Source organism: Pararge aegeria, chromosome 18, assembly GCF_905163445.1.
Source record: "Pararge aegeria chromosome 18, ilParAegt1.1, whole genome shotgun sequence".
Classification (NCBI taxonomy): domain Eukaryota; kingdom Metazoa; phylum Arthropoda; class Insecta; order Lepidoptera; family Nymphalidae; genus Pararge; species Pararge aegeria.
The window spans coordinates 17,219,274-17,236,153 of NC_053197.1; the positions used below are offsets into that span (position 1 = coordinate 17,219,274).

Below are 16,880 nucleotides of genomic sequence, written 5' to 3' on the forward strand. Positions count from 1 at the left end.
CGTTGGAACCAAATTGTATGAACACTTTAAAAAATAAAACGATTTAATGATATTTTCAAAAACGTTTAAGTGACTTCAGACCAAGTGTTATTTTATTTAAAAACAAAAGATAGAATTAAGAAGGTATCTATAAGAATATTGTAAATATGTTTTCTGCCTTTGTAAGTGTATGAAAGTGATGTTCAAAAGATGTGTTGTCTATTTCGTATGTACAAATTGCCTAATTTTTATATTTTACATGTATTATTAACATAGCACTAAGTTTATTTATTGTAAAAACACATTTTAAATAAAAACATAACTTTTTTATACTTTGTTTTTTCGTCCTCATTAGTCCTAAAACAACAACACTGTATTGAAGTCAATCATGAGTCGATCAAATTTATGATTATTATTCATGAGACTTAAAAATATCGACTGATTTCATTTGCTCAGCAGCATGAAGCAGGCTCGGACTCTCAGACTCAAACATAGATTTAAGTAATTCTGTTACAGAGCCAGCACATTTTGTGTACCTATTAATTTTGATTGATTTTAGCTTTCTATCGATATAATATCCTGGTGGATAATGCCATAATGCGTTTATCATGACGATGATTTAATTCCAAAGATCTTCTTTAGATCCACGTAAAATTTTACGATGATACAAAATCTAAATAATCAGGGGCCTCTGTGAAACCAGGTAACTTTCTTGTATAAAAAACATGAATAAATAAGGCATAGTTAAATATAAAATCCTTTATAAAAAGGCTTTATTAAAAGTCCTATATAAGCCGGTTTGATCCGTCGCAGCAGATATTTTAGTATTAAAAATTAACACAATAAATTCAAAACCTCCTCTATTTTAAGTCGGTTGAAAAGAGCTTATAAATGTATCCCAAGGCCTTCGTGAGCGGCAATGTAATATTTCAAATGCCTACTTCATATATTTATATATAATTTACGAGATATGTAATTGCAACCTCCGGCATTCGGCCGGATATGGGAGCGTGGGCCACACGTGCACACTAGTTCCAAATGGTCCAAATCCTTGCCTAATAAGTAATAGTTTGTTATTTACAGTTATAATTTTTATACTCACGGAAAAAGAAGTCTTTGTACCGGGCGGGTGCAAAGATTTGTCCTTTGGCCTGAGGGAATAGTTAACCGCCGCTTTAAGGAAGCGCGACGAACGAATAGATTTTTATATTTTTTATTTTTGTATTCATAGGGTTGTATTTATATTCATATATTGTATAGTATTTGATGTATTTTTATATTGGCCTATTAGTTGCCTGAAATAAAACAATGCCTGTGAGTACCTTATAACGTCTCCAAGGTCCTGTGCCAGCGTGGTGGACCAGGGCTGTAATCTTTCTAATGCTGAGAGAACACCTGTAGTTTGCCGGTAATCGGTTTGTATTTGGCTTTCATATATCAGTTTGTGGCAGAAGCACGTGGAATACCTTTTCTTCGAAGTTGCGAACGGGGTAGATGATAATAAATTCAATTTATTTCAGGTAGCCTAGTTTTCTGTGCGTGGCTCTCTCTTTCTCCCTCAACCTTCCGGTTTAATATGTGCAAAAAATTCCATTTTGGTCTTCCTATAGCAATAAGTAGAAGCCTACTTTACTATCTCTCTTAATTTTTTTTCTTCTTGGCTGCAATATTACCTTTATTAAAATCGTACACCCATCAAATTACTGATTTTTTAGATCACCCATCACGCTCATAAACTTAGGTAAGCATAATATGAATTGATCATGAATTTACATATGGAACAGATCATGACTTTATTTGCAACTCTACATTGGGAAACACACAGATATATTTAAATCAATTAATCTGACCCAAGTAGGTATGGGGAAACTGCACCAAATATGCTCCGTCAATGTAAATGAGCCCACCGTTACCGGCGGATATTTGTAATTCAATTTTTTTTATTTAGCCTTAATGTAGAGTCATTTTTATTTGGAAGTCTGCATTACTTAAGATAAGCGAATGCAGTACGTAGCTATTCAAATAAGATGCGTAAGCAAAACGTAAATCTACTAAACATGGCTTTATGGTGTCCATCATTATCAACCCATTAAAGGCCCACTCCAGGGCACGGATCTCCTCTCAGGATGAGAAGCAATCCGTAGTTCACCACGCTGGCGAAGTGCGGATTGGTAGACTTCACACGCCTTCAGAACATTATGTAGAGCTCACAGGCAAAAAGGTTTACTCACGATGGTTGTGCAAAAGGGAGGAAAGCAATAAGTTAAGTCCAAACACTTCCACTACTATTCATATTGAACAAACTAGATAGGTATATATTATAAGGATCGTGATTACTTTGCGAAACAATATCTCAGTAATGATTTAATAGATTTATCTAGTTAAGTAGGTAATCAGTTAAATAACTTACCTAGTTACCAGATTTATGTATATTAAAGGTCAATTTAGATTCGTTCTTGAAAAATATGTATTACGAGTCTTTAAGTAAATGATAATTAGAGAACTTTGTCGTTAATAGGATTCATTCTTCATCTTTATATAATTATTTAAAAGGTACGAGGTAGTAAAAAAAACAGTCACAAGATGACTGGTAATGAAAGTAAACGTAAAGAAATATGCAGTGAGTTACTTGTGAGGGAGATATTCTGAGTGAATAAGGAAATCTTCATCGTCATGGACAGTCTATACTCTCGGAGCGAAGAAACTTTCGCTATGAGTTTGATATCATCTGTGCCGCTCGATCGCTTGATCATAGCCCTGGCACATGTCACGAGCGTGGTGCTCAGCGCTCCGGGCATCCCGTCTTCTCTGCGGTCCCAGGTGCTGCTCCGTGCGCTGAGGATACTCCAGGATATTGAGCACGAGAGGAACCTGCTCGACCTGTGCTTCGCGAAGTTTGTGCCACACCCGAGCTGTGCTGAAAAATGTATAATACTGGGGGAGCTCTGGGGACTACCGAGAGAACACGAGTGGCTCTGTGAAGAGTGCGGCAAACCGCTCTATATCATCGAGAACACGGATGGGTGAAGAACGGTGAATAGTTGTATGTATTATGTTTTCTACAAACTGGCGAACCGCTTAGGTTTGTACGCAATGTTACAAATGTAGTAATGCAGTTTGGAATGATTAATAATATTACGATTATGATACTTCTATATACGATTTTGTAGTACGTAAATTAGATCTATCTCGTAAGGTTGTGCCAGGTTTTGCAATGTAAGCGAACAAAAATATATCGACATCAAAATACAAAATTTTCGAAATGTCTTGGCTTTTCTTTGGCATGCATGTATACTACATATAAACCTTTCTCTTGAATCACTCTATCTGCTTGCTGAAAACTGTATTAAAATCTGTTGCGTACTTCAAAAGAACTAAGCGTACAAACAGCTGGGGCGACTTAATACATGTAAAGATGTGGAAAATAAAATGTTGTGTCAGAAGTAGCTATTAAGTTATTGTAGCAAATTTAACAGTTTAATTGTTGTACAATGCAGTTGCAAATTTTAAATTTACATTAAATTATATTTTAGTGCTGAGTTTCTATTTGTATATATTTACATTACACAACTAGCACGTTAAAAACATACGAAACCGCTAAATAGCTACACTGACGAGTTGGTTTGCATATTAAGTAAAGGCGAATTGTGTTAATGAACATTGGTGGAAATGTAATAAGAATTCTTAGAAATAACTACGATAACTAAAAGATCCAAAGTGGCTCTTGGCATCTGAATCTCTTTCTACTCTCTGCTCTCGACGATAGTATGAAGGAACGTCAGTCAACCCTCGTTGTCAATTCTAAACGGCTTTATTTAGCTTGCATAATAACAGCCTGGAGTCTGTGGGTCATATCTAGTAACTGAAATGTTACCCCCATCCTATTGACCGATAGATCTAAAATTAAATACACAACTTTGGTTTTGATGTCAATACTACTACGTGTACCTATTGAATATCCAAGATGGCCGCCGCAAGAATAAATAGGCATCACAAGTAGAATACATACTTAATTTGATAGACTGTAAGTTTTAATATTATGTTTTAGGTATGTTAGCTGTGAAACTAAGCTCCCTACGAAAGATTATTAAAATAAAAATAAAATAAAATAACCTTTTATTTAAGAGAAGAGTTAAATGAGTTTTTACAGTTCATTGTATTATACAATCAAGTCCCTTGTATCTGTGTGCCTCACGGCAAAGGCCTTCTCCAGCTCTCGCCAGCGCACCCTGTGGCACCTCCATAGTTTAGCAGCTGTTAGTTTCAGCTTGTCTTCCCAACGTCTAGAAAGATTATTTAGTGTAACTTAAAAAAACTGCAATCAAGCTCCGAACGTAACGGTACACTCGAGGATTTAATAACACCTATTGTATTGTATTGTTTACCTACGTAACTTTTTTAATTGACGGACAAGCAGATGACCCTCCGGACTGTAACTGGAAATCCATCGCCTATAAACAGAGCTACACTTCGCAGGGCATACAAGGAACACGTAATACAAAGTGCCGCCCTGTGCCCATAAACCTGAAGCGTAGGTGCTTAGCTGTACTTAATTACAAGAAGAACACGACCATCAGACCAATGCTGCTTAGGGATACAAATAAACATGATGGTAGTACCGCCGCAGGCGAGCTCTGTCACAAAATGCTCTACTACTACGCTAATGATAAACGTTCACAGAGTTTTAATAACTAGTATTATATACTAGTACTAGCTGACCCGCGTAATTTCTACTGCATCAAAACGGTTATTATCGGGTTTAATATTATCGGCATTTCTATACCCGTAGTAACGTCTAAACGATAGGTCCAATTTGAATAATTTAAAGAGTAATTATTATTTATTTGGATCTGATAGGAACGTCACCATCTTAAGATTGTACCCGTGTTTTGATTAACAAATTATAACAAAAAGCGGTTTTTGTGTCCTAACAATTAGGCATTTAGCCTCCCAGACTTTTTTGTAGGTAATAATGATTACTTTAAACATGTCAAACCATCCAAACATACATACTCACAAACTTTCGCATTTATAATAAAAGTAGGATGCATTCGATCGCTGTCCCATATGCTTTGCGACTCGTTATCTGTGAATAGTTATGTCCTTTATCTCCGAAAATATTTATCCGATCTTCATTAAAATTACACAATACATGCTTGATAGTATACACTTTCAAATTATTAAAATCAGTTCAAATTTAACGGAGCTATGAAGTAAAATTGATAAAAATTTTCATCTATTTCCCGGGAGAAGCTTATTGTTTATCGGGATAAAAAGAAAAAGAAAGCTTATATGTGGACCCGGAATATCAGCTGCCACAATACCAAATTTTATTTGAATCTGTTCAGTAGTTTTCTCGTGATGCCCGGACAGACAGACAGACAGACAGATAAAAATTATGTAAAAATCTGTTTTGGACTCAGTGTCGATTATAAAGCATTCCCCGGTCAAAATTTTCAAAATATATTAAATGTACAGAAATCTTCCAGTTACAGCTTAATTATAAGTAGGTATAGATTATATTTTGTCTGTTTTGCAATATCATAATGTCTCCACGAAATCAATACTAACCGCAACGCTGCATATACCTGAACTGTGGTTTGGTGTCCGTAAGAATCGGAACCACTTGTCCGGTGGGTTTACATGCCACTCGTACGGCTCATACAACTTGTCTATCGTTATTATTATTATTATCAAAGGTAATAGCTAACATGTAAATAAACACATTAACGTATATAGCTGCTGTAAACGCGTTACATAATGATTGCATTCGCGGGCCGCGGGGACAGGAGCCGTTATCATATAATGACTGTGTGGCAACTGGCCTGTCACAGGTGTTCGACCGTAAGTGAAGGCCTGTACCGTGTCTAAGGACAGAGCACTGAAATAATAACTATTATATACTTGACAGGCCAACCAATCACTTGGGTATATTGGCATATCCTTAGCAGAGAGTTACCTAATCCGTGTAGAAGTTAACATGATTCCTGGTCGGACATTTTCTTAGGAAATTAGGGTTGGTAAGCCCCGGTCATGGACAGCACTTTTTTTGGTCAATCTTAAAAAATCTTTATTTCCTTGCTAATATTATAAATTTGTGAGTGTGTTTGTTTGTTCATCCTTTCCGCCTTAACTTAGCAGCCAATTAACTAGATTTTTGGCTTAAAGTTAGTTGAAAGGACGTAAAGTAACATAGGCTAACTTTATCCCAAACATATGACCTCCACGGAATTTAGGAAACCGTAGTACTTACTACACGGCCGGCCAGTTATCTTAATTTTAACCTTTCTGCATCATGTGATCTACAAATTAGATTTTAATCAAATTTGCGAGAGAGAGATATTGAGGATAGTGTGACGTTATTGCGGCACGGTTTAAGTCGATTAAGTACTTAATGGGCCTCATAACAAGGCTCAGAGTCACCCAGCGGTCGCTGGAGAGAGAGGATAAACTCCCCTGCGTGATTTAATCAGAAATGAGGAGATCCGTAGAAAAACTAGAGTTAACGACATAGCTCAGCGACTCACGAAGCTGAAGTCACAATGCGCGGAGCACATAGCTCGGAGAACCGATGGACGTTGGGGTCCTTGAATTTGGTGCTTGAATGGCGACTTCGCACCGTTAAACGCAGCGTAGATCGGCCTGCAACGAAATGGAAAGACACCATGCAAGTCTCCGGGAGCCGCTGGAAATAAGCGCTCCAGTACAGAGGATTGTGGAACTTCCCACCAAAGACCTTTGTCCAGCAATGGGCGTCAATCGGTTGAATTTATGATAATGATGATTAAATTCTTAATTTAAAAAAAACATTCATTTGTCGTAGGTCTATTGTAAAAGCACTTTTAAAAATTAAGAAATCTGCATACCAAGAATGCGATTCGCCAGTGATAACTCTAGGCTTAAAAAGACTCGCTTCCTTTAGGTTTGATGATAAAGCTATGCTCACAGATCACTAAAAGATCAGCAACCAGATAGCCGAATTGCTTCGTTCGTTGCTACTCACAGTTTTATTTTGTAATAGTAAGTCTATCTCATTTTGTGATAAGAAATAAGCTCCTATTATTCTTTTCCGACTATTATATCTACTGAATATTGGTACTGAGAACTTTACAAAACTGACTCATAGATAAAATAGCATTATCATTATTCTAACCTATGGACGTCCACAGCGGGATTAGGAATATGTCGTTTGTCAGGCTAGTGGGGGTATACCAACGATACGCCTTCCCATTCGGGGTCGCTACTTCGACCTTGAAACCCACACACATTCAGCTTTCACGGTTACTTTGTGTCTTCTATAAAGTCTGTAATTTTATCATGCATAGCTTTGTCCATTGTTCGCTGTATGAGATAGCTTCTGAGATAACAATAAGTTAGCTTTAACCTTTATATTGTCCTTTATCAAATATTAACGTTAATAATATTCTCATTCATGGGATAGGTAGATACTGAACTTTGACTCAAACGCTGTTCCAATGCTGATTTGAGAACTAAACACACAATCTATCCGCTCTACAGTAACTGTAAGTTGTATTTTAGATAATTGAAGTTTATTTAATTAAACAATTAAAACATTCTAGGTATAAAAATCTACATTTAGAAAGAAAGCAGCCCATCATTCGAATATTGTTTTACTGCGGCATAAAGCGACCGCAATTGATTTAATTGATAAGGCCATCGCACCGTGCCGGTAACGCTTGATATAGGATGCTTCTTATTCACTAAAACATTAATTTAATTTCCTGAATATTTTTTTACGCTTATTATTTTTTACCAATGCATATTAGACATTGCACAGCTTAACTGCGTCATAAAAAGCAGCGATAAAACGGCTGCATGTTTTATTGTTTTCTAATAACTAAATTAATAAGTATATATATAAACTGTTAGTTTAATGTTACAATAGCTATCGTGAATAAATAATATGAGCCAATAGGCCACAGGAAATGGTATTTCCTCAATTTCCTACGACCTGCTGACTCACAGAGCAATTGGCAGTGCATTTGGCAGGCAAGTACTTGGGCCCCGCGCGCTAGAGGGGCGCGTAGGGCACGTATATAAGCACTAAAGCCCTATCACTGCCTAAGTCTAACAGGAACCCCCAACGCACAACTTGATAAAATGAAGGCTATTGTAAGTATTTATACTAATTTAAAATATATCAAATATCTGCAACTCGGTTAACCCCCGACGTTAAAAAAAGGGTATTATAAGTTTGGTTGCTGTGTGTGTCTGTATGTGGCGCCGTAGTCTTAACCAGGTGAACTGATTTATTGCGATATTTATACTAGCTGATGCTTGAGGAGTTTCTGGGATGGATTCGATCCTTTTCAACGCATCTCAACATCTTAAAGGGAATACCTTTACTGATTTTTTTCAATACTTTTAAAATAGGCTTTGCGTCAATTAGAGGAAAACAGTTACTAATTAAATAGCATAGATAAAAGAAGAACAATGAATTCTTGATTCATTAATAACAACAGAGCTTTAAAAAATATATTATTTGATGAATGGCAAATTTAATCAAAAAACAAAGTTTTTGCATGAACAATGAATTAATCAGAATAGAGGCTCCGAGTATATTTATTCATTAGTAACAGTAAGCGCTGTTACATTTAGATGTGAAGTGATAAATGGATTATGACAGATTTAACAACTTATTGAATAATAGTGAATTATAATAATTAATTATTTGTTAATTTTTGCATACGAGTAGCAAAAGTATACCTACAAGTGATTATATTCAACAAGTTATATCGGTAAATATAATCAATAGCGTAAGACCTCCTCCTCTAACACATATAAAGATAGAACGTAGATACGTTATATAATATACAATTACTGTATATACTTACAGCAAACTAATTCTCACGATATGACTTAAAAGTGTGAAGCGTGCAATTAGAATTCGTTGGTACATATTCGTATTTCACAGCGTACAATCGCATTATTATACACAGGTATCCCACGTTGTATTCCTACAGTGGTCGGCACTACGTGTCTTCTTCAAAGTTAAAGGCTAGCTTGTTGTTTGGGTTAGCATATTTTTTACGTCCAACGTCCTGTCGGACATCAAACCTCCTTGGGTTTATTCCTGTTTCCTTTTATTTCTTTAGTATCTTATTTTTGGCAATGATTTCCAGCTGTGCGTATTCCTCCTGGCCGCGGCCGCAGTCTACGGCGCCGAAGAGAAAAAGAACGAGAAGCGCGGCCTGTTGGGGCTGGGCTACGGTGGGCTGGGCTACGGCGGGCTAGGCTACGGCGGCCTGGGCTGGTCCGGCGGACTCGGCCACGGGCTGTACGGCGGGCATGGGCTCGGCCTGTACGGCGGACACGGACTCGGCGTGGCCGCGGCGCCCATCGTCAGCCATAGCGTGGCTATCCCCGCGCCCGTCATCAGCCATAGCATCGCAGCCGCGCCCATACTCGACCACGGCCTCATCGGCGGGCACGGGCTCATCGGTGGCCACGGCCTCATCGGCGGCCACGGCCTGGTGGGGGCTCCCCTGCTGGGGCTCGGCCACGGCTGGCATTGAGTTTGCACGCAACACAATGTTCTATAGTCTATAATGAGTCTGTATATATAGTTGGAGAATCCTTCCATGCAGTACGTCACCCGCGCCTGCGGCGTGGGTCCTTCAGTGCCAAATTAATAGTATTCTCGCTGGTGGTTATGTATTGTTACTTTAAGGTCAATAAATTCTAAAAAAATTTACCCCGAATTGTTTGCATTATAGCATAGCTACTTACGTTGTATTTCATATTCAAGAGTATAATATCCCTCTGATAAAGGATAGCTGAGAACTATTACAGCAATGGGAGTTAACGTGCTGAATACTATCTTAGGCTACGTAGTGATACAACTGGGACTGACAGCTTGCAGTCCCTCCGAGGCAATAATAATAACTCATTCAGTTTCGGTTCGAGTTAACGTTGCTGCGTCAGTTCAACCGACTGCTACAGCACAAAGTATTTCTATAATTTTTATAATATTAAACAAAGCAATAAAGAACGGGCATGTGGTAAAATTTAGGAGCAAGGTAAATAAACATATGACAGCGTTAATAAATCATAATAATTCGAAAGTCGCGACTTGACCTCGCCCGCAAAAAAATCGCTCAGAAAAAAGTTGAACATTTCCCAACTCGGGCTAGAAACTAGCTTAATCTATTAGTAAATCCTTTAAAGTTGTCATGTCGCAAGCGGAAACGGCTACTCGCTGCGAGCACGGCTACAGCGCGGAACTTGCAACACGGAGGTACCCACGAATGGTTGGTTGTCTCTTATCTAGGCACAAGGATACGAAACGATTTGAAGATAAACTGATCTGGTGTTTCAAAAAGTATTTTTTATCTCTTTGACTTGGATAATAATCTCTTTTTCTTGATTTCCGAAAGCTGTCCTCGTAATACTTTCAACGCTTGTGTGTTTAATAGCTTTTTGTGACAGAGCTCGTCTGGGGTGTACTACATGCTTATTTATGCCGCAAAGCAGCATTAAAGAGAAGGAAAACATCGCGAGTAAATCTACGGGCCTGAGAATTCTCTATAATGTTTTCAAAAGTGTGTGGAAAAACACCATTCTCACAAATAACTTCAAGTTATAAACACTTGACATAGATTTTATGGCACGTACCTAAGCATAACTAGCTCGCAAAACAGTCTTTCCAGTTTTGTGCCACCATATGTGTAATGACATAAGCCATGGGCCCAGTATTACATTAATAACGATTGTCGCAAGATAGGCCGCGTGCGGCGCGGCGTGGTGGACGTCAACGGGTTTGCGACTAGTTCCTAACACTCATGATCTAGATATTACTTACGGTCTTAACTACATATGGAGTACTTGATATTGCCGTGTCGTAATACTTTAAAGAAAATGAATAGTACAGACATTTTATGCGAAAGATACTTCATAGCGTTGAGAAGCGTGGTAAGAACGTTGCCGAGAATAGTTTTTTGAATATATCTTATACACATGCATCGCATTGGAGCACTAAATCGCTTAGCGGGACGTCTTTGTCATTAGGCTGGTATCTAGCCACGGCCACAGCCTCTAACCAGACCAGACCCGAGAAAATTCAGAAATAATAAATTCCCAAATTCGCTGCCGGGAATCGAACCCGCGACCACCTACTTAAATGAATCGCACTCACCGTTGCGCCACGGAGGTCGTTGAAACCAGCCTGCTCTTTTTCCGATCTACTTTCAAGTTCTGCTTTACTTATTATACTTTATCATTATGTTCGCTGACCTTTACTCTTGAAGCGGTGCGCGCTCCTGTGGCAACATCATAGGTCACCAATACACAAAGGTCAACACCAATTGGAAAGGGCTATTCACTTTACTGGAATAATATTTCATTTATATTGTTCACGGTATTGAGCGTTTATTTGTTGGTTCACCTGTTACGTTGTTACTACCTCGTTGGTCTAGTGGTTTACCATTTTTGACTGCAGAAGGTTAAAGTAAACGCGTTTGAGTTTCTAACGTTTTCTTGTTTCGGTTTCCGCCATATTTATTAACATTCCAATCCAATGAGGAGCTATTTAAATACAATATGGTGATTTTTAACATCATAAACTAAATGAGTATGAAAAAATTTCAATAATTAAAAAGCCTAACAGAGTCGATATGGAAAAACCATCATAAATAAACTCAATAAGACATTATATTAAATCTATAAACTTACAGCTCCACAGAATCAATAACGTACAGAATCCTCATTTATCTATGCGGCATTTTGTCCAAAAACAGTGCAAACGCCCCGCGCACGTCGTACTTTACACCCGCGAAATACCTAGCTCACATTTTATGGTAAAAGTTTAGAACATAAGAGGATAAGTAATTACTGTCAACTGCTAAATGGTATGAAATGACTCACCGTTTGTTCTTAAAGTGCAAGTCCACTCCACTTTAATTCTTGATGCTTCAATATGAGTCTTGTACACGATTTCCGTATGTTATTAATTCTGTACATATATCTAGTTATATTTAATTATTTTTTTTCGCGGCTATGGCTACGTGGATGTAGGTTTTAAAAAATACCGTATAAATAACTATGATTGTCTGGTCTAGTCTAGGGGGAAGCTTCGGCCGTGGCTGGTTACCTACAAAGCCATGTTATCAAGCGATTTAGTGTTCCAGCACGATGCTAGGTTGAAAGCGGTTTTAACATACTAGCTCCACGACTACACGATTATCTCTTCTCAGGGCGCGGTCCCAGATATAATGATTGTGCCTGCTATAGAGATAGGTAGATATTATGAAAATGAAGTATTAGAAAAAAAACTTTGCAAAGGTTTCAAGGAGGTGGAGGGTTTTTAATTATAAATGTAAAAATAATTTATTTGTATCTTGTTTTTAATTATACAATAAAATCCAGCAATCAATCGGTCGTAACCCCGCACTGGTCTCATCTTTCCTATGGAACTTACAACGAAGGCATCTTTCGCGAACTACGTAACTTGTTATGATAATGTGTAGTCATTAGTTAAATAATATTATTATAATCCAATATTATTCCATCCAAGTATGTTTGGAATATTAATTGATTGCACAATGTCTAATCTTGAGTATTTACACTAAATGACGAACTTTGTCAAAATTTATGGCGCTCTATTATTGTCATCTATGGGTAGATATCTATAATAATATTTACTCGTTCTAGCTATAAAGCTAGGCATACACGCAAGCGTAGAACTACGTGCGCAAGTAACTTTCTCACCTGGGCACCTTGGTAAACTTGGTGGGTACACCTTTCCTTGTAAAGGTAGCTTTAGAAATTTCAAAAAAGATTCAAGTTTTTAGTTGGTCCTATTACCTTGTTATCTGCGCTCTTCTTTGGGTAATTTGTTACCTGCAGAAATTACATGCCATCCATAAAAAAATGTTTTAGTATGAGTCTATAGGTACTATTAAATACAATTGAATTGCCCGTTTGTGAACGCAAAATAACAGCTACGAGTATAAATTAATTGCTTCTGAGAGTTCATATGAAAAACTCCTACAACACCTACACCAGAAAAACTATTTAAAAATATATATATAATTATGTTATTTTAGACAAAAATTTAAATACATGAAATTTTCATAGATGTATATAAGGTATACATATGTATTATGAATTCATAATACATATGTATACCTTATATACTTATATTAAGAACAAAAGCATGATGTTCAATAGCCTACAATTTTCAGGGTTCTATACCCAAAGGGTGAAACGGAACCCTATTACTAAGTATCCGCTGACCGTCTGTCTGGCTGTCTGTTCGTCTGTCACCAGGCTGTATTTTATGTAACGTGATAGACAGTTGAATCTTTCCCGTTATTTATAATAGAAAAAGGTAGACGCTTAAAATGTTCACGAAATATTGAGTTATATTATTCGCTTTAAAATAAATAATGAAAATAAAATAAATATATATTAAAGGGAAAATATCACGTTTGTTGTAAAAGAGCCATACAGAAAACGTGGTTCTTTTAAAAACGTTATTATTATAATATATATAAACGCACTGAAAACTTCGTGCGCGAGTCCGAATCGCACTTGGCTGTTAGAAACAGAGAAAACTATTAAAATAGCGCGAACGGGCGATGGTATAATGTGGGTACATTGGGTAGAATATCGGGACTGAACTTTGTATACAAAATGTGTACAGATAAAATCCAGTATCGATACCATAAGTTTATTGTGGGCTGTTTTTTCCAACCATTTGTTTGTTGTCATGGAAAATATATAATTGAACTTCCACAGTTGCATACTCATCGCGTATTTTGTATTGAGATGACAAGGCGTCACGCCTCTTCTATCTCAATACAAAATACAACTGTCAGAAAAGCTCGCGTGATCGTTTCATATTTATGCATGATCGCACTTATTAATAACATGTCGATTCGAAATAAAACTGCTAATGATCTCTCTGGCGCAGGTGAGCTCTGTGTTCTTATAAGAGAGGTCCCGGTATCGATAGGTACCACCCTACCGAATAAAGAGGTGCCACAGATTTTGAGTTCCGGTACCATGTCGCTTAGAAACCGATTAGATCAATAGAACCGATTACAACTGCCAAACCCCTGACAAGTTAGACCGCTACCATCTTAGGCTGCATAATCACTTACCATCAGATGCAACTGACTTTTAGTGAAATAAAAAAAAAACCTTGTCAGTTAATAAAACTTGAACGTAATAATTCGAGTTCAAAAGCATTTAGCATTACAATGAAAGGTTACCAAAATTAACTTAAATGTGAAAATGTTAAGTTGGAAAAAATTGAACTATACTTAAGGTCGATGTGTCTCGCTGTAATAAAATCTTAAACTTAATGAGTGGTATTCCCGATGTGTGGGCAGATTAAGTGTTAACTCATTTGCAAACTGTTTGCTGACCTGCCCACCGCACGAACCGCATACCATTGATAAGTGTAGAGGCAGTTCCGTACATTCACTGTTTTACTAAATCGTATCTAATGATATCAACTAAGTTATCTAACTACTACCCGATGCTTGTTACTGCCTCTAAGTAGCATTGCTACAATGTTGTATTTGTTAATGTTCCATCTGAAGGGCATGGTTGCTGGTGTAAATACTGGCAAACGAGGCTAAACATCGGCGCCTCAGGTTGATGGACACAGGGCGGAAATGTGCACGCCCTGCGAACTGTTGCTCTGTTTATAGCCGATTGTTTTCTACCTACGATCAGGTATCACGCTAAAAAAGGGTATCGAACTCATAGCTATCGATTATTATTACGTGTTAGTGAACTGACCGGGAGCAACGACTTCATGTGAAAGCACGTTTCAAGTCCAAAGCGTGGCCGAAAAACCTTCCGACCTCCAGAGTCTTCACTCATATAATGACCATTTTGTTTCACCTGCACACCCGATATATTAGCTAAAATAAATTCAAAATTCAAAATTCATTTATTTCAAGTAGGCCTAATATAAGCACTTTTGAAACGTCAAGTCTGTCTGTTTGTAGTGATTCTACCACCGGTTCGGAAGGCAGTTTCTACCGAGAAGAAGCCGGCAAGAAACTCAGCAGTTGCTCTTTTCCAACATCAACAATTTACATTTTGTATTTTAACATTCATTTTTCTATCTTGTGAGAACTGAAAGCGGAGCCGGATGCTTCCAAGCAACCTTGTCATTAGAAAATTCATCAATTGTATAGTAACCTCGCTCTAATAAATGTGTTTTAACAAATTCTTTAAACTTGTGCATTGGCAGGTCCAAAATCACCTTAGGAATCATATTATAAAAGCGTATACTCAATCCCACAAATGATCCCTGTACCTTACGCAGACGATATGCAGATGACACTAATTTATGACCATTTCTTGTAAGTCGACTGTTTATGTCCACTTTTTGTTTATAAAGACTAATATGTTGTCTTACAAATACTATATTGTTATAAATATATTGTGAAGCTACAGTAAGTATGCCTATTTCTTTAAACTTCTCACGGAGGGATTCGCGTGATTTAAGTTTATATATTGACCGTACAGCTCTTTTCTGCAATATAAATATAGTTTCGATATCAGCTGCTTTACCCCATAACAAGATTCCATAGGACATAACACTATGAAAGTACGCAAAATAAACTAGCCTAGCTATTTCAACGTCAGTAATCTGTCTAATTTTTCTGACTGCGTAGGCAGCCGAGCTTAGTTTACCCGCTAGTGAATCTATATGGGCACCCCACTGTAGCTTATTATCCAAGGTCACGCCCAGAAAAACTGTGGAAGTCTCTATTTTTAGTGATTCACCATTTATCATTATATTTTTATCAATTTTCTTTACATTTGGTAAGATAAATTCGACACACTTTGTTTTTTTTGCATTTAAAAGTAAGTTGTTAACTGTAAACCAGTGCGACACATGCGACATAACACGGTTTACTTCGTCAGAGTTATCTTTACTCCTATCAGTCTTAAAAATTAGAGATGTATCATCTGCAAACAATACAATGTCGCATGTTCCACTGACATGGTACGGTAGATCATTTATATACACTAAAAATAGAAAAGGACCCAAGATCGAGCCTTGTGGGACACCCATTGAGGTATTTGAACCCTGAGACTTTGCATCATTTATGCAAACTCTTTGGGTTCTATTGCTGAGATAAGAGGCAACCAAATTTAGTAATAAATAACACCACCCTTATAACAACGCTTAATAATTATATATTGATTAAAACGTAGTGAATAAATATTAAATCTTATTATTTTATAGCTCTATCGTAACAATTTGGGCTTAGGTACGCTGAGCAAATAAACGTTTCAATATCGATAATTCCATCCGTTCCTAAGGAATTCCTATCACCACAGTTTGTCTGGAAGAGATCGCTTAAGCGATAAGACTAAATTGCAAATTGCCTCAAGTAGTTTTTATTTTTCAGTATTGTTTTATTTTCTTTTTGTGAGTGCAATAAAAAATTGAAACAAACAAACAAACAGCAATTGGAGGAATGAGGAATGCGAAAAGACATGGGGAATCAAAAATTATGGCATGCAAGTATATCTTCCTGGAACTAACTGTTTCTTCAAGGTCAGGTGATGACGGAATTGCAGCAACGATATCGTGTACGTTAATTAACAAACAAGAGCAGACAAAGAAGAGATCACGTCCATCAGTTGATATGATAATGTTCGAATATTTGCACTACATTTTTCAATAAACTTTTGCGGATCTTCAAATCGGGCCATTACTCTGAAATGTATAAGATAGATTCATACGGATCCTGTTCTCTGAGCCGCGAACTATTTACGAGCTCTTATTATTAGATCCCGTCCTATCTGTATATAAGATAAGGTCACCGGTCGCTTGAGATAGTTGTGAAAGCCTCTCCGCGGCTGTCGTTATTTGGTTCAGTGGTTTTTGGTAGAACTTGTTTAGCAAC

At 37.3% G+C, this 16,880-nt stretch overlaps 1 protein-coding gene across 1 annotated transcript; it reads left to right on the forward strand.

The window, feature by feature from the left end:
• Positions 1 to 7,933: 7,933 nt before the first annotated feature.
• LOC120631638 (chorion class B protein B.L1-like) lies at positions 7,934 to 9,515 on the forward strand. The gene is made up of 2 exons (XM_039901294.1): positions 7,934 to 8,112; positions 9,123 to 9,515. Exons 1-2 carry the CDS (start codon positions 8,101 to 8,103, stop codon positions 9,513 to 9,515), a joined length of 405 nt encoding a protein of 134 aa, XP_039757228.1. The 5' UTR covers positions 7,934 to 8,100.
• Positions 9,516 to 16,880: the final 7,365 nt, after the last annotated feature.